Here is an 18,347-nt window from a genome sequence, read left to right on the forward strand (position 1 = left end):
CAGAAGTGCTACAGGGAAAAAAACCCTCACGAAATCCATACACAAATAACCACATCCCCTCACCCCCAACACTAATCCAAACCAGACACGTCAGTATACTAGAGAAGAAAAACGTCCGGTTTAAATTATGTCTTAAAACACACTGTATCTAAGAGCTTAGCACGAACAAGGTATGTCAGAACTGCATGTGTGTGTATTCCATTAAAGATCTGCTCACCTCTCCCACAACTTCAATGATGTCACCAACTTTTAATTCCAGTTCATCTTCATTTTGAGGCATATAACTGAAAGCCACCTGACATCTTCTTCTTCTGTTTCTCTCTCCTGGTGGAAATGAAGGAAACAGGGAAATTGTAAAATGAAAGCAAAATTCCATGCCAAGCACAAGACAGAGGAAATGATTAAAGATGATACATTATTCTTTGAGCGCTATTAGAAGAATCTAAATGCTTGCAATGCTTAGTATATCTGCCTAGAATTAATTTCTAAAAAGAGGGTGGAGAAAAGATTGCTGGTGCATGTTATTTCTTTCAACTATTTTTACAATTCAATACAATTAATAAATGAAAATAAATTGTGAGGATATTTTCCTTTCTGTAACATTACTCAAGAGTCAAAATTCAACTAATAGATTGTGCTTCCTAGAGACAGGATGGACAAACTTTACCCAGAGGATCTTTCCAGGTGTATTTGCTACAATATCTCTTCTAGGCTAATGCTCTATACACATGGTGTAGGCAAATCCAGAAACCGGAGGGGTCGGGAAAATATCCAAAACCTTGTGACTTTTACTCATATGTACATAAGCTCTCCACTGATTATTTTGTCCTGTATCTTTTTCTCCACAATTCTTTCACAGGTGTACAAATATCTCACTAACCTTTTCTTTATATACATTCTTTTACATATATATACACATACAGATATACATGTATGTATGCATGTGTATGCACATACACATATTTGTAAGGTGCATATTTATGCACTAATATCAGAATAAAGAAAATAGAAGGAAAACCTGTCCCAAAGGACGCCCAAAGCTAGGTGTGTCGTCGGGTTAGCGTGGTTAAGACAGGCTAATTTTGATAATCAACCACCTACTGGAAATGATGTTACCAGCCATACTTCTCTTCAGCTTGGACATCCAGGCTCCCATGAGAAATTGGTATGAGGGTGCATCTTTGGATGCATGACTGGAGGGAGGCTTGAATTCACAGCTCTGAATAAGAGTAAGACCCTTTATTGACCCTTCTGCCATCACAGTTTTAAGACAGACAGAAAGATGAAAAGATTCCGTTCCAGAGCTTTGTTTGCCAGATTAGCTGGCTTACATATAACTACAGTCGTATGATGCGCAGCAGAGCAGAGGAGAGAACTTTCCCAGTTCAAGCTGCCGAAGCTTGCTGCCTAGCCTCCACTAGCTGAAGGACAACTTACTGGCATGAATCAGGACCATGTTGGAATGCAGTGGAGGAGCAGGTAGAAAGAGAGAAATCATTCAAAACACAGAATTCATTGATTACTCCCTATTCTCTAGAAGATGTGCAATGTATAAACCACACTAGGTCCTATTATTTACATAAATGTATCCATACAAACATATGTACACACACTTTACACAAGTAAATGTACTTTCTCTCATGCCATTTCTCTTAACTGTTAAACATGCTCAATACACACCAGAATCACTTGTGTAAACACTGTCCAAGAATGGCCTTGATCTGACATTAAATTACAGAAATGGATCTTATGGTCAATCTATTATTTCCCCTGCAATGTTTCTTGATAATCCTGCTCTAGGGCAAACAATAACAAAAAGTTACAGAACATTTTTTTTTTCTAATCTATTAACTGAAACTAGAGAAAGAAAGGAGAAGGAAGTCATTGAATTTGGCTTTCTGACAGTATTTTTCACAGCCACTGCAATCCTGCGTGAGTGGCAGCTTTCTGAATGTTAAAATTAATACCTTAATGTAATGTAACCAAACTCGCTCAAATTGGCTCTTTTTTCCACCTACAGATGACTGTTCGTTCTTCACCACCTAAACTAAAATGGTCCTAAATTGACAACTTTACGCAGCTGCATTTAAAATAACTTAAGTATAATAAATACCTTCCATACTGAGTGCTTCCTTCGTTGTGCAAAAGGGGCTGGTTATTCTCCCTAAAGATAACATTCCCACTATGATTTCTAACATCAAGTAGCAGCTGATGTGCTGATGTTGCCTGATGTGACAGATGTCAGTTGCCATCCTGTTTAATAATCAATATTGTGTGACTCAAGAGTGAGTATTTTTGAGATTACTAAGAGAGTAAGAAATAAACACAATTGTGGATGTTAATAATAATTAATAATAATCCTTCCCCTTCCCATCCCATGAAGATTTTTTATTACTGTATAGAAAATCTAGGGAAAGTCTGCATTTATCTCCATTAGTCTCATGGTTGTCTCACTGCTCTCCCTCTCTTCCCAAATCTTTCTCTAACGAAATACCTAAGTGGAGAGTAGCAAGCCAACAAGAGGCATAGACTCCATATACCAACTAGATCCTCCCTCTGGTCTCATGCAAGACCACAGATCCAGCAGTGAATCTCTTTGATTTTAAAGAGAAGGTGCTGCTGGATCCCCATGTGCATGCTAATGTTTGGAGCACTTGAGCAGAGCACGAGTTGTGTGAAGAGCTGTACAACCAAGTGGTATCTGTTTTTCCTTACACTAAAGCAACCTGGGTTATAGAGCAGTATAAGTTTTCAAAGAAAAAAAAGCTGGTAAGAGAAGAAGTCAGAGTAACCAAGCCACGTGTATACAAAAATTGTTAGTAAAGAAAAACTCCAGTTTTGCAAATGCAGTATTTCCACCCCAGCATCACCGACTTTTTGTCTGTTTCTTAACTAGCACAAAATCTCCAAAGGCAGCATGGTCAGGAACCAGGGACAATCAACAAGCAGTTTAGACAGAAATATTGTAGTCTTACGTCTTCTCTTGCCTTTTCCCCTTTTGTTAATATTGCCACTTATTGCGGAGTATTATCACAGCCTATGCTTTAACTGCCAGCCATCTGAGATCTAAATGGCACACTGTGACTTTAAAAATGTAATTTGACTAACTTAATTTTAAACCATACAGGGCAGCAATTCTGCAATGAAGACTGTAGAAGCTTTCTAATCTAATCCATTTTTTGCTTGTAAATTGATGAAAAAACAAATTGTAGGTTTTTTGCGGTTTTCTCCACACTTGAGCATAAACTGAGTTACTTCCAAGTGAAAAGTTACCATGTGGTGAAAAGGCAGGTAGTAAACCCAGTACATTAAAATCAGAAAAGGTGTGCTGCAAAGTCCTCACTGGGTTTTGAAAAGCTTAAAAGAAGGAAATAAAAAGGATCCATGAACTTTTCCTGGCCCACGTATAATAATTTGTAGCAAGCAACTTGCTGCACGCAGCACCACACTGCGCTCTGCCTGCTGGTTGCAGTTCTAGGCTTTTTCAGCTCCTGTAGCTGTGGCCCAACATCAGAAGTGATTTGAAGGCAAAACGCCTGTAGAGCTGCAGGTCAGGAACTAACTGAGCTACACTGTATTCAGAACAAGCTATCATACAGAAATAATGTCGCTCACCCTTGTAAAAAAACACTGGCTCCTATTTACATAGTTCTAATAAACCTCGAAGGAAAAAAATTCACATGCCTCATTTGTGCAGTCAGTTCTTAAAACAAACCAGGCAGCTACAGAGAATTTGCTGTGCGTGTGCAAGCGGGCTAACAAGCCAGCGACTGCAAAGCATATTGCATCTAAAGTGATGGCACCAAGGCCTCAACGACTGCGCCGCAGAGCATGCCTGACTCTGCTCCGCTCCTTGTAAGGGCTGTGTCAAAGGCACTGAACCCATACAAGTGTCTGCAGATCTAGCAAGGGAGGAAACAAAATGGACCTCGTAATGCATTGTGAAAGGTGTCACGTCATGATGCACCTTAAGGGCAATACTGGGTGCCTCCTTATTTGCAGCTGTTGATTGCCAGCTCCGGCCCACCACACCTGCGGTGACCTTACCCTCTGCCCTGAGAGGTGAACTGCTTCTCTGACCATTCCCCAAACACTTCTGCTCAGAGCAGAACTTGGTAGCTTAACGGTGTAAACAACAGGCTTTGCTAAACCAGCTCCTTCTGGTCTTTATCCTAAGATTCACCTATCTTCATTGCAGGTATCCCTGAGTCGGATGTCTAAATTTGAGCCTATCACTCAGGAGTGGAAAGAACCTAACACCTCCAGAGGGTATTTAGTGTCACTGTAAAACAGACAGCTAAAACATATCAGGTCAATGTTTTCTGGAGGTGCCTTTTTCTACTAGTGTGGCTAGATCAGACCTCAACACCTAACTTTAAAAGGTCTAAAGTTATGTCAAATGGAAAAAGCAATGAACATATATTTAGAAACGTGAAACAAACCAATAAACCTTTGAGGGCACAAATTTAATTCATTTCAAAGTGGTGTTTGATCAGATTCTGAAAATGATGTGGTTGCCTGTGACAGTAGGAGACCATAAAGGGGCTTCCTCCAGCTGCACACATGCAAGAGAGAGCATGATCTCTAGACATTTAAACACCCCTCTGGCATCAGCAATGAAGACAAAAAAAGAGGCAATGACAACGCACTGGCGTTCAATGCTTACCTTTATAAGGGGCACCAAAAGCTAAGGCCATGCTACACAAGAAGTCACACTGGCACTTACATGCTGCCATCGGACCCAGTAAAGGTCACACACTGACAAAGCAGCATGAGATGAAAAGTGCAGCAGCAGCAGAAGAGAGAGAAGTAAACTATTTAAAAATGAAATGAAATTTTCAAATCCACACTACTTTTTTTAAACTTAAAACTTCCATCATGAAAGAGATGCTTATAGAAATGTGTACATGCGTGAATGGGTTATATGGTGGTTTCTATAAAGCCTACTTTTCACTGATGCCAATGTCTTTGTAGCCTGTCCTGTCTGTGAAAATCACATGGTTAACATCACTAACAGAAGGTCCATCCACTCTACATACTAATCCACGTTTTTTCCCCACAAGAGAACAAGCACAGCAATCCATTTTGTAGCACAGCACAACTATTCTACAGACTCAAAATCTATATTCCAAAAATACCTTCAGAGAACAAACCCATGGAGCAAATGTCTGTTCCTCTCCCTGCTGACAAAAGGTATACCTAAACGGCTGACAATCTCTTCAAAACTAGGCTCCACAGTTTTGTAATCAGTTCTGTTTTAAAAAGAGACGTATTGATAACATTGTGCCTCAGGCAAACAATGCAAGCCAATTGTTCCTCGATTTATTTTATTATTCTTTTTTAATAAAGGAGCATTGCTATGGAAATTGCATGGGTTAGGTTGGGGACTAAGTCAAGGCTGGCAGTGTGAGGAGCCTAAAGACTTTTCTCCCACATTTAAAAAAATTCCAAAACTCTAAAGCACATAGCAGTTCCTGCAGAACCATGGACTTCCCCCTACTGTGCGCTTGCTGGGCAGGCTCAGGTGAACCATGGAAGGAATCTGAGATCCACTGGGACACCCTTCAAGTGACTGAACTCCCTAAAATCATTTGGCAAAGAAGTCCCTTTCAGGCAAGTCTGTCAGGAGGAAAATGATAAGTTGGGGGAAAAGTTGCCTGACTTCTATTTCAGATTTCCCTGTATTCAGCATCATCTGCCCAGCAACCTCAGTTGCACTTCCCATCCTTCCAGCTTTCAAAGCTGTATCTGTAGCTGGGGGGAACTGGTTCAGTGCACAGTGTCTCCTGGTTAGACAAGCTGGGCTGTGATATGACTCAGACAGAAACCAGTTCTAAATTTAATGTGAAAAAACACAAAAGGCAACTACAGTACAACTGAGAGATGATGTATATGCTTTTAGGTTGCACGTTACTGATTTTAACAGTACTGATAGAGTTCTGGTACAGCTGTTTTGGACTGCCAGCCTAGATGGTTACTGTATCACTTTTTTTTTGTTGTTTTGTTATAAATAATTGAATTTTGTATATTAAAATACAAATGTTAAGAAAAAGGTTAAGCTACAAGCTTATTTCCGAGAAAAATTCTTCTTAAAACCACTGCCCTGAGTAGATGCTTTTGAGAAATGTGTTACCTAATTGAGAGCAAATAAGACAGTTAGCATTAAAAATGTTAACTATTTAAATCACCTTTTTTAAAGTATATTGAAGATAGTGTTAAGAGACTTCAGATAAAGCTTTGGTCATACTCAGTTCTAATGTGGATTCTGTCACTATCTTCCACAACACAAGGACTCCACCATCTTATATCCACCCACTAGTAGAAATACAGTTCTGATTTTAAAAGGCACCGGAATTGTCAAGTTCCAATTTCCTTCTTTTCCTGGAGGATTCTAGCAGTATTTTTCTGACCTGGAATGTGACATGTCAATTCCAACTCTCTCATCACCCACATGCAGTTAGAAGGGTGAATGCTTTTGGACAGATGACAAAAAAATCCCTGATGAGGTCTGTTTGTTACCTGTCTAGCAAAAAACAGAAGTTGGGTATGGATATGTTAAGGGGGGGGGGGGGGGGGGGGCATGGGGGGGAGGAGTGCAAGGTGGTGTTGATTTGGACTTTTTTTTTTTTTTTTTTTTTAAATTTGTAACATTAATATACCAGAGAAGAGAAAGATGAACTGCAAGGACAGGTGAGGGGAGACAGAATATCTGACGTGCTTCTAGTACTCTACCAAACGTGTTATGTAAAGCTGCTGTGTTTTTCTACAAGCAGATGAACTGGGAACTGCCCTGCTTTGACGTGCGCAGCTGAATCACAGAGACTGCAGGACTCCATTAAGCACAATTAAGCCACAATGCAATATGCCATCACTGCTAGCAATGTATTACTCCAAGTGTGTTAATGTTCTACTGAGGAGTAGGTTTTCTCTTGCTAGACTCCACAGCAACACTTCCAGGTTACAGCCATCTGGCTGCTGCTCTGAATTTTATGACCAAGATTTGTCTGTGAGGAACCTGAAAGCCTAGAAGACACATTTTTCTTACACCATCATGTTTTAATACATATGCACTGTTAGAATAACAGCAAAGCTCATCTTGTTCGATTAATTCATTCTTTTGTTAAAAGCATGCAGCAATGTTAAAATCTTTTACCATTTATGTCTTTTGCATAACAGCAGTAATTATTGGAAGCAACTTACAGCAACAACGTAGTACCAGTGGTCATACACTTTTAGGAGAAAATCATTAATTAACCGAGAAGTGGAGCACTTCCGTATGCCACAGCAGGAGCTAGGCTTGTGCATTTGACAGACAGGACAGAAATACTAGTGAAGCTGAGATCATTATTTAAGCCTAACCCCAAGCAAAAGAAAATGCCAGAGAAGTAACTGTAAACAAACTCAAAAGGCACTTGCACAGTTTAACCATATACCACCACAATTTTTTTCTTACTGAGTCTGAAAGTTTTAAAATGCATATAAAAGGAGTAGCAACTTCTGCAAATGCAACATCAAGAATGCAGTCAAATCATCCCCACGAAATTAGACAACGCAAGTCCAAACTCCAACTGGAACACTTGGCCTTGCCATACAGGCCACATTTTTTATACTCTTATCTTAGTTAGGAGAAAAGTGTAAAGCACAGTATTAAACTACAAATTAACCACATGCAGAACGGAAAACGTGTATGTTCATCAAAGCTACTAGTCCTAGTACCCATACCTTTTAAACTTCATAGCGTAAAAGATTATTTTGGATTAGCACTACAGGTGAAACACTCCATCACAAGATGAAAATTGGAACTTGGTGATAGGGTTTCAAACAGGCTCTTTAAACTGTACTTTAAAAGCAGTTACACAGTCCTGCTAAAGACTGGATAAGCTCACTCAGCTTCTCACCTGCTTCCCGAGATGCAAAAATACTCCTCAGCAGCAAGTGATGCCTTTACAAGAGCTTTTGCCAAATGACCCGTTCTGTTGCCCGTTCTCAACAATAACAATTTGTTACTCTTGTCTAATGCCTTTCACAAACAGTACATTCCAAGCAGCAGCAAATGCTTCTGTCCTCATTGTAACGCTAGGCAAGCCAAGGCATATTTCAACACGGTGGCCTGCCCCAGTCACCTGCAACTTTGGGACTTAGTTCACTGCCACATGCATTAGGTCCCACTGCCTGGCACTGGGTTTCCCCACCATCCCCTATGCAATTAGCAAATGTTGACATGAGTAGGCCTATTACCAACACAAGATCTTGCACTTGCCTGTATATTTGATTTCTTTCTCATACTTGGAAGATGACTTGGAAGGGTACATTACAAAAAGAATTCATTACACTGGCTAGCATACGATTCATACAGAATGACTGTATAAGGAGCTTTAAGAAATACTGTAGGCAATGGATATCCATAGCAATAAATTAGCTTTTCTAAAGAACAAGAAGAGATATACAAACTTGAAATATTCTTTCTTGGATGGCAGGTGAAGTTGCAAAATGGAAGAACAGAAACGCAACAGGATTTGCAAATGGTCTGTAATAGGCCTCTTCTCTTTCTGGTCTCATTGCATACGTCTCACGTTGTCATGGGATGACACCAAAATATTATCCCCTTAGCCAGGTTTTGAGATAGCGGTCAACTACTTTGCCGCTTTTTTGTATTGATCCCTAGAGGAAGCATTTGAATAAACCAAAACTAAACATGAATTGCTTGCTGCATCTTTCCCACGTCTCTTATGTTCCATCACATAATTCACACCACTCAAATCGCCTATGCACAGTAGCACTTCACAACACACAGTAAACAAAAGCAAATAGCTCTAATTTGTGGAACCACTGTGCACATTCAGTTTACTTTGTGTTCTCCTCTCTATCAATTAAGGCATTTAGATCTCACCACATGGATTCCTACACAGTAATCTCCAAAAATATCAACTTTGTACTACCAGCTTGCTGTCTTGAAGCTGAATTGTGTCCAACTTCACTAAAAAAAAAAATCATTCCAGAACAGCTTTAAAAAGTATGCCTTTTTCTTAAAGAATGCCAACAACTGTGCTACTTCATTTTTAGCTACCAGAGTATCAGTGCTTTTTGACAGCTTCTCAACGTCTGTAATGACATTACATTGCAGGTCTTACTTTCACCTCTGCTACATCAGTTTCAAGTAAGCTTCTCTTACCAGGGCAAAAAAAGACATTGTCAAGATTTTATTTTCACTCCAACAGGTAACAACATACATTAAACAAATGCCTCAAGAAATGTTGGAAAGATGCAAACAATACAGCAACCAATTTTCTGGTTGCTGCACTCATGACAGCTCTTACACAATGAACACGTGCAATAAATCAACAACACTTAACAAAACCCAAAACTCTCTTTCATACTGGGTGCTTAGAACATCTGTCAGATTTTTAACCTAGAATCTTGTTTTCGTCTAGAATATCTATACAAGTTAAAATATTCATTTTGAAGCCATTAAAGGCAACAAAATTGAACAAAAAATATTAACCCATCCACAGACAGAGCAGACACTTCACTTTCCTGTTCAGCAGTGTTCCCAAAATCTAGAAACTGCATTATGTTTTCCTTGGAACACAAGCCCAAACAAATCAAAATTCTATGAAGCTTAATGCATGAAGCTAGGAGATGCCCTGGTAAACTGGGAAAATGATTCGCCCAGTCTGGTGTAATGGGTCTGATACTGCAACACTTAATCCAAGACAAATAGTCACTTGGACAGAAACACTTAGGCATCTGTCTCCCATGGCAATTAAGCCATGACATTTTCAAAACCTTGCAGAGAACAGAGCTGTGGCAGGGCTGCTCACTGGGCTGCTGACACGCACCAGCTCAGCGTGCGAGGTTATACAACTACCTGTCCTTCAGCTTCGCTAAAAGGAAAACACACCAGGAGGAGCCCTCAATTGCACTCCTCGTGTTAAGATGTGTTATTATTTCTCAGCTATCATTGTGAAAATGCTATAATCCAAAATAACCTGCCGTTTTAAGGGGCATGTTATGCTACACTTTCTTATTTGAGGGTTGCAGAAGTGCCCAGGAATACATGCTCAGAAGGGCAATAAACAAATATGATAAATTGAAATAAATCTATTATTCTTGCTGCTGAGGGCCCTCTGAAGCCCCAGGCACCATTAGCTCTATGACAGCTGAGCAGAAGGTAGGTTTCCAAAAAGGTATCTCAGTACAGAAAGTGAAAATTAACTTTCATTGTTCCACAACATCCTCAAAAATGAACAATATCCACATGGGATAGTTCATTCCACAAGCACAGTACAAGTATTTCTGTATCAGGCAGATCAGATGTGTATCACTATCCTCCAAAACCGAGCAACAAATGGGAAAAAAAGAAACAAACCAAAAGGCTGTTTTGGCAAGTCACCAGCCTACATATACAGTGTAGGGGCAGAACAAGTCACCCCAAGCAATTCTGGAGAAGAAGCAGAGGCAAGTGTTCTGCAACAGCTGCATCTAGCCAGCTCTGCAGCATCTTTAGCTTTTGGTGGTGAGAAACTCTGAAGGCCACAGACATTCTCCCATATTTTCTTAGTTGTTCTCATCAGTTAAACAAGCCTCTGTGGTATTTATAAACATTCATTTTTACCAAATTAAACCGATGAACTATTAAGAGTGATGGCTCATGGTAAGAAGGCCACCAGCAATTTAGTTATCTAATATAGTGTCCACACACAATCACGTTCTTTTGATCTTCTTCCTTTTACGTTTTTCACAAGATTTTAACACATTCAAAAAGCTGTAATTTATCAAGAGGGTGTTTAATCAAAGGAGTCAAAAGGTACAATGTTCAATTCCCTCATTACTGCCTTGTACCTTTAGTTCTTATGGAAAGAAGGCTTTATACCTCAAAATCCCTTGCTACAAAGCACATCCGGAGGCTTATCGCCCTCAGTGTATGGGATTGCTTTAGTGCTAAAGCAACAACACGTATCAACAGTAATGCCCATGGTGAGCAACACATTTTCTTCTGTGCTTAAGAAAGAGAAGCATGGCACTCGGCTTGGCAAACCACAAAAACTGAAGTTAGTTTAAGCATCAAACTTTTTATTGTTGATATTATGCCGCATCCCAGTTATTTAATGTCAAACTCCCTTAAAATTTTCTTTCTTGCTTCCAGGCAAGCTGAGCTTAATTCCCACCCTGACTGTCAGAGCTTATCTCTGATACAACACCTGTTACAAGAAGTTCTTCAGGACAATTTAGCTCCTTAGCTGCACCTCTGCAACTTCACTACCTTTCAGCAACTCTGACAAGAGTTCCTAACACAGGTCTGTAGACAGATCCCAGGCAGAAGCTGAGAAGTAAATTAGAGAAGTCCTACCATGTCTCAGTCTCTCAAAGTACTGTCTACTCTAATGCAAGTTCACCTGTCAACCGGTGGTTGCCTTGCTTGAGGGCATTTATCCAAACACAAATGCATTCCTTAAGGTCTGTAAAACTCGTCAGATAAGACTTGCATCGAACAAAATTAACTATCATTGAATAAATCCTATGCCATCCCCCAACAGTGCATTGCCAAAAAAACTGGAAGGAAGTGATGTAGAAACTCAAAAAACTTGCTCATTAGCATATCTGATTGTGTCTTGTACCTCTCAGGCAATCTCAGACAGCCCAAACAGAAGTCAGACATACTACCATTTCTTTTAAAGCATGAGTTTTATTACAAAAAACTTACTAGGCACTGCAGGGAGAACTTTTAAATTATGCTATGGCCATTGACTTATGTTCCAGATGCTGGCATGTAGGCAGAATTTTTTTCCCTTATGACCACGTTTCATTTCATTTCATTCAACTTTCACCTGCATTTGCATGTTATTTAACTACTGAAGAACACCTAGAATTGGGCAGGATTGTTGGCAGAATAGTTAAGATGATCAAAAGGCTTGTTGCCAAAAGACAAATTTATTTTTATATACAGATCACCCAGAGCACTTAAATAATACTTACAATGTCTTCCAATATCTTGTTAGTCACTATTTGATCTCCCTTGCTGCATTTATCACAAATGACTAACCTCTGGTTCCAGCACTGAGATTCCCATTTATCTACCCCAGAGGCCTAATTTTGTCATAACAACCAACATAGTAGTAACCTGGGAAAGATTTGCAAGTATTCTTAGATATTTAAGCACCTGAAAGGTTCACTCTGAAAGACCCCTGCTTCTGCCTCTTTCAAGTACTTTGTAAAACCTCTTTCACAGCTAAATTTTTAACACAGTCCTGGCTGTTATTGCAAGGAACTATCCAAGGCACACAGCAACCAACTACATGATGGAATATGTTATAATCCTGAGAGGCATAAAAAGAAAAAAAAAAAGACAGGAAAAAAAGAGGAATTGCTCCGCATTAAAGAGACAAAAAGGGCCTCCAAATACTTGCCTTCTGAGAAGCAAAAAGGGAAATTCACTCAAAGTTAGGGCAGATTCAGTCTGGAGAGCAGGGAACAGGAGCTGTTTCAGTATAAATGGAAAACTGAAAACATGCAGCATCTTACAACCTCAAGAAAAGATACCAGTACAAAGTGATCCAATAATTGGCCCCTGGGTGCTCAACCCAAACACTGCTGCTCACAACTATACAATACCCCACTTCCCAGCTTTTTCTCACTGCTCCCTCATTATCCTGTTTCCCTGCATGACCAAAAAAAAAAGCCTGGAAATCCTGCAGGGATGCATTTTTGGTTTTATAATAATGAAATAAAGCAACTTAAAAAAAACAGGGACACTTGGATGTATTTTGTGGATACACTCTATGTTTATGAGGGCAGAAAAATTATGGGCCTGAGTCTGTGTTATTAATGTAGCAATATAGCAGCTTAAAAAATGCCAATACAATAAAACATTCTTCTGTAACTTCTTCTCCATAACTAAAGGCAACCACTATTAAAGTATGAAAAAATAAATACACACAACTTTTCATAATATACTCCTGGCACCTCATTACCCACAAGATTTAGAATTACTAAACAATTTTCCAGCAACGTATTTCCTGTTCTATATTCCTTATCATTATTCAACATACAGATTAATAGTAGGATATGTTTTAATTGCTTCATCAGTCACCAGAAGCATTGCTATGTCTCAATATGGTATTCGCATATGTTTAGAGAGGCCCAAGTACGTAACTCCAGTGCCACCACACACCTCTTCTAATGTTGAAGCTATGATACTAGACGTTGGCCTTACGCAAGGGAACCTCTTGACACAGAGCAGAAAGGGACACAGGAAAGCACACAACCACAAAAGCAATTGACACAGGACATGCTCACACGGAAGACAGCTGTCAATGACTCCCTCAGTACTAAGGGTTCAACACTTTTGAAAGCCCTTGTATTATATGACTACCTGACTACTTCAGCTACAAATACCTGCTAAAATCTTGCTTTAAAAGCAGCTTTTTCTGGATAATCTTTGATGCTGCTTGGAGAAGGGGAACAGGAGGAGCATGCAGCTTCCACAGACAACCCTTGCATGAGTGAGGAGTTTCAGCCCACTTCTCCTGGCCGCCTCTCGGTCATGCCTTGTGTTCACACGTATCCCCACAGCACAGCTGCAGCCACAGGCAAATTCCACTTCCAGGCTAATGCTCATACTTGTCCTCAGGGCTAAAACGATTTTGTATGTTATGAACAGCAGCAGCATGTTTGCTTACAGAGCTACTATGAGCTACACTATATCCTGACACAGTAATCTGTAAATATTAAATCATGTACTAATACCAGTCTAAATATCATCACAAAAAGCAGCACCTGGGAACTAATATGAACCCTGGCTGTTCTTATAAATTGTGTGCTGCTTGCATTATTGAAAACCACAGTGTAAGGAAATTCAATACTATAGAAAGCTTTATTTAAGCATAGAAGAAATCTCTATCAACACCTAAGATAAAAAAGTACCAAAAGACAATCTAGGATTCCATATCTCAGACAAAAATTTTAAATCAAGCACCACACAAAAGATACTTCATATCTTTGTGCTGTAAGGAAAGATTAATATAAATATATGCAAAGCTTTGCGTAATTCACTATTTTTTGCCTTTGAAGACAGCTGCTGAAGCATGCAAAAGATCTGATAACTTATTTGCCACTGAGGTAATTCATACTTTTTTATTTACAGACATATCTCCATAACTAACTTATTACTTAAGTCAGTCTTTTTTTTTTTTTTTTTTTTTTTTTTTTTTGGAGTAAATCACATTTCTTTGTCTGCTCTTAGATCACTTATCTTGTTGTTTTATTATTTTATGGTGTTTACAGATGTTCAATATCTTAAAACCCACTAAGAGAGCTGAAGCTGGCATCAGACTCCAATTTAAACAACCTTTCATAAAGACAAAGAAAGTATTTATACTTAGAAAACTGAGTGTGGTAAGGTAGGATGATGTCTCAGTAGCAACAGGCAAAAGCAAACACAGCACTGTTTCATCTCCTTTTTCAACAGATCAAGTGTAACCTAAAGCTGGGGTGACAATAAGTCTGATGACCATTTGGCCTTTACTGTGAGCTAAACATGCTCTTGCAAATCAATTTGCAATGGATATGTATGCATGTAAGAGAGCTCTGAACTCCAAATAGCTCAGTGAACAAAGCCAAATTTGTGTGCTGAAACAGAGGAAGACAGAGCCACAGAGTCTATCTAACTGAAGACCTCCTCTCCAGTACGTAGCACTTCACAGCAACATGTTTGCTTGCAGACAAACCGAGAGTGACCACGCAAACGTGGTCCTTGCTTTTACTATAAATAGTATCAGCAGCCACTGTAGAACTGTCAGTCCTTCAGTTTTCACTTCAGTTAGCACAGAGATCCACATGAATTATATTCATCAATGTATCTAGCCTTTTTCTTAAAGTGGAAGTACATAAATATCCCCTTTCTGAGTCAGAATAATTACTTCACATCTTACCTGTTTCCAGTATTTTAAATGCAGTGTGTTCTCAATGTAGAAACCTACAAAGAATACACTGACATGTTTGTTTTGGGTTGCAAAAGTTTTACTGTAACAAGCCTCAGGTTAAAGTATTCTTTGGCATCTTCAGTACAGACCTGGGTGGTGGGATCCCTGAAGAGATTAGCCTATTAAGGCAAGAATCTCAGTGAATAGTGACTGCAGAGAAACGGCCCTCTACTAAAGCTGAAAATATGGGCTTTCTGAATTAACGGGAAGATTTCATACAGTTAAAGACAAGTGTCCTTTGACATTTGTTCTCACCAATGATCACAAAGTTCTGCAAAAAGCATTATATTTGATGTATACAGCACAACAATCAGTCTTCATGTTTCCCTATGCCCAGCTGACTTGCCTGTAACCAAAGGCTGAGTCACAACGAACAAAACAGATTATAGCCCAGATACAGAAGATCGCTTCTCCTCATTGAAAGCTCCATTGAACCAAAATGTTTGTGAGCAAAGTTATTCATTGATATAAAAGCTTTTCTACACTTTGAGATCCAACCGGTGACAAAATATAAGAAACAAAATATTTAGACTATAAGAATACTGTCTTGGCTGCCCATTGTCTTGCATTATTTTCCTGTGAATTCATAATCTTTAAGACATCTGTTATCTCAAGCTGGCAAAGAAAAGAATCTCAAGGAGGAGGCAAGCAAATGAATCATTTATCATCTGCCCTCTCTCCTCCTGACTGCTTCTCTGCTGATTTCAAATGATACAGACACAGTTTATTTATAAAAGGCACCACTGATATCTTCTAATTTTGAACACACATTGACTGATTGCTTTTTTCTACTCATGTGACCTGGGCCAATATCCACAGCTGTATTCACCTCAGTCACCTGGCACATATTCAGATTTCTCATTGTTTTAATCTTTGGACTACATACATATATCCTTTGCTTTAAATGGCTACTGTGCAATGAAAGTGAGAAATAAAGGACTGATAGCTCCATTACCCAAAGAAATTTTTCAAGACAGGCAATTGAAAATGAAGTTGTTCCAGTGCTGTCCAGCATGGGAGCTATGTGATGTTAAAAGAAATACATACAAGCCTCCAAAAGCTTCTCTGTTTAAAGCTGCCAGTTAAAGCATGCAATGCATTACTGGCACCAGCTGACTACATGATAGTTACCTGAGTCATCTATGCTAGAGATGCTGCTCTAATAGGAGAGCACTGGCAAGAGAGGCAGACACACTTGAGCAGTGCTTGACACTGCAGTATAACAGTACCTCTTTGACCTTCCAGTCTTTCGGCATCGGCTAATGGACTCTATGGCCAACATTGACTCCTGTTTGCTTTTTCAGCTGTGCTCTCACTCCACCCACAACACATTCCCCTCAGCCTTTCCTGACATCTTCTTACCCTGTCCACACTTACCTTTTTCTTCTGTGTACAACGACACTATAGAGCACTCCCCTCCAAAAAGTCTTTGTAAACATAGAGTCGTAAGTTTGCATTTTAAGAAACTAGCCCGAGATGTGGTGGACCAGAACTGGACCAGGATCTCTAGTTGTTAATGGAATATAGCTAATATTCTTGGGGTTTTTTTGGATTTTTTTTTACTAGTTGGGTGGTTAAACACTGGCGCAGGTTGCCCAGTCTCTCCATCCCTGGAAATACTCAAAACCCAACTGGACAAGATCCTGATCAACTGGCTCTAGCCGACCCTGCTTGAGCAGGGAGTTGACCTAGACCATCTCCAGAGATGCCTTCCAACCTCAGCTATGCTGTCATTCTATTTTAAGGCTACCCTTTAAACCCCCCATGCCCCAAGATTCTGTATTATTTCTCTGTTTTTAATCTTCCTTGTCTACAGTTTGATTGCTAAAATCCAATCAAGATGATCTGAGGCACTCTCTTCCTGTGAGTCAGCCTCTGACAGGCGAAGGTGCTGAGAGCAAAGTCTATTACTGCATCTAGGTATGAGCTGTCAGCAAACCCACAGAAACTTAATTCCATGCATCTGATGCCTTTCTGTGCTTACAAACCTCATGTTAGTACAACCCATCCTCCGGCTTACCAAGCTGAATCAAACTCCCTTAGGATCTTATCTGCAGTAAATGCCACTTGGGATCAGACAGCAAATACTAAAACTGCAGACTGTGAGGACTCGCATTTCACTAGGGAGCTGCAGACAGCCTCTCTTTAGTGCTGCTCATTCCTCTCTTGCTTGTTATCCAGCAAGACTTCCATTTAAGTAACTGAAATACAAGGGGAAATGAAGCCTTCATCATTATACCAAAAATGCTCCAGAGCTACTGTTTGTTTATTTTTATTCTTAACCTCAGAGGGAAACATGGAAGATAAATTTCCCCATTTTTGCTCCTATTTGTATTTTGACAAAGGTGGCATAAGGTAAGTGAAAAAAAAGAACTGCTTTGTGTGCTTAGAAATATGCAAAACTTTTATATCTATCTGCATATTATTAAATCATTTAAACTTTGTATGAGGAACAGGACATCCAAAAGCCTCTAAAAGTTCTTTCACAAGCCGTGGAATTAACGAAGCTTGGAGAACCATGGATTTGCACCGAGTGCCTTCTAATCACCTCAATCTCTACCTGCTCCCACCATCCCTTGTCCCAGTTTCCACTTGTATCCTATACCTGCACAGTTGGGAAAGTGATAGTAGATGCTGGGACTGCTACAGAGCAACACAGATACTGACTGACTGGCCAGCACACCTATGTGACTTGGCCACTGGCTGCTGCCTCGCAAAATGGAGGTTTTCATTCAGTTAGAAGCACTAATTTGTGTCATATTTCTCTATTCAGCTTTCAATTTAAAAGAACTATTATGTTCCTATAAATGCATTAAGGACCTCTACTCTTCTGTCAACTCTAGCTGGTATTGTCCAGAGGGTTGAATAAAAATGAAGGGGAAGAGCCCAAATGAACAGATGCTCTCAAACAAAATTTGTTCCATTAGGAAACTGGAATAAAACTGCTGGTAGCAAAGGCATCCATATCATCACAGGACGACGCTCTCTTTGCTATACGATTACAATATGACTCTCTTCCTTCATACGCATACCAGTATTTGAACCCAGCTCCTTTGTGCTCCTTTGCACTCAACTAAGAAAGGGTGTTGAGGCATACGCCAGTCACTTGCTGCAGACGGCTCCCCTGTAGTGGCACCTGGAACAGCAAGTCTATGTTCCTCGCCTCCCTGAATCCTGTCTGCCTCCTGGGAGCTGCAGTTATGCCCTTCGTCAAGGGTAGACAGCTTGAAGGGGGAAGTAAACTTCTTACCTCTTCCTTCCTTTATATGAGCCTGTAGGGCAAACAGCAATCTTCTCAGAGCACCGGGATGTTAGCAGAACCAATTCTACACTTCAAATAAATTTGATTCAGAAAATGGTATCTGA

General features: G+C 39.8%; 1 protein-coding gene across 1 annotated transcript in view; it reads right to left on the bottom strand.

Annotated features, from left to right (window-relative positions):
* Nucleotides 1-18,347, bottom strand: part of SH3KBP1 (SH3 domain containing kinase binding protein 1) — a 209,237-nt gene that overhangs the window by 118,903 nt on the left and 71,987 nt on the right. The window contains exon 5 of the mRNA XM_086482058.1: nt 218-324. Within this exon, the coding sequence (XP_086338184.1) occupies nt 218-324 (107 nt within the window). The remainder of the gene's footprint in view (nt 1-217; nt 325-18,347) is intronic.

This window comes from Leptosomus discolor, chromosome 1, assembly GCF_034619465.1.
Source record: "Leptosomus discolor isolate bLepDis1 chromosome 1, bLepDis1.hap2, whole genome shotgun sequence".
In the NCBI taxonomy this organism is placed as follows: Eukaryota; Metazoa; Chordata; class Aves; order Leptosomiformes; family Leptosomidae; genus Leptosomus; species Leptosomus discolor.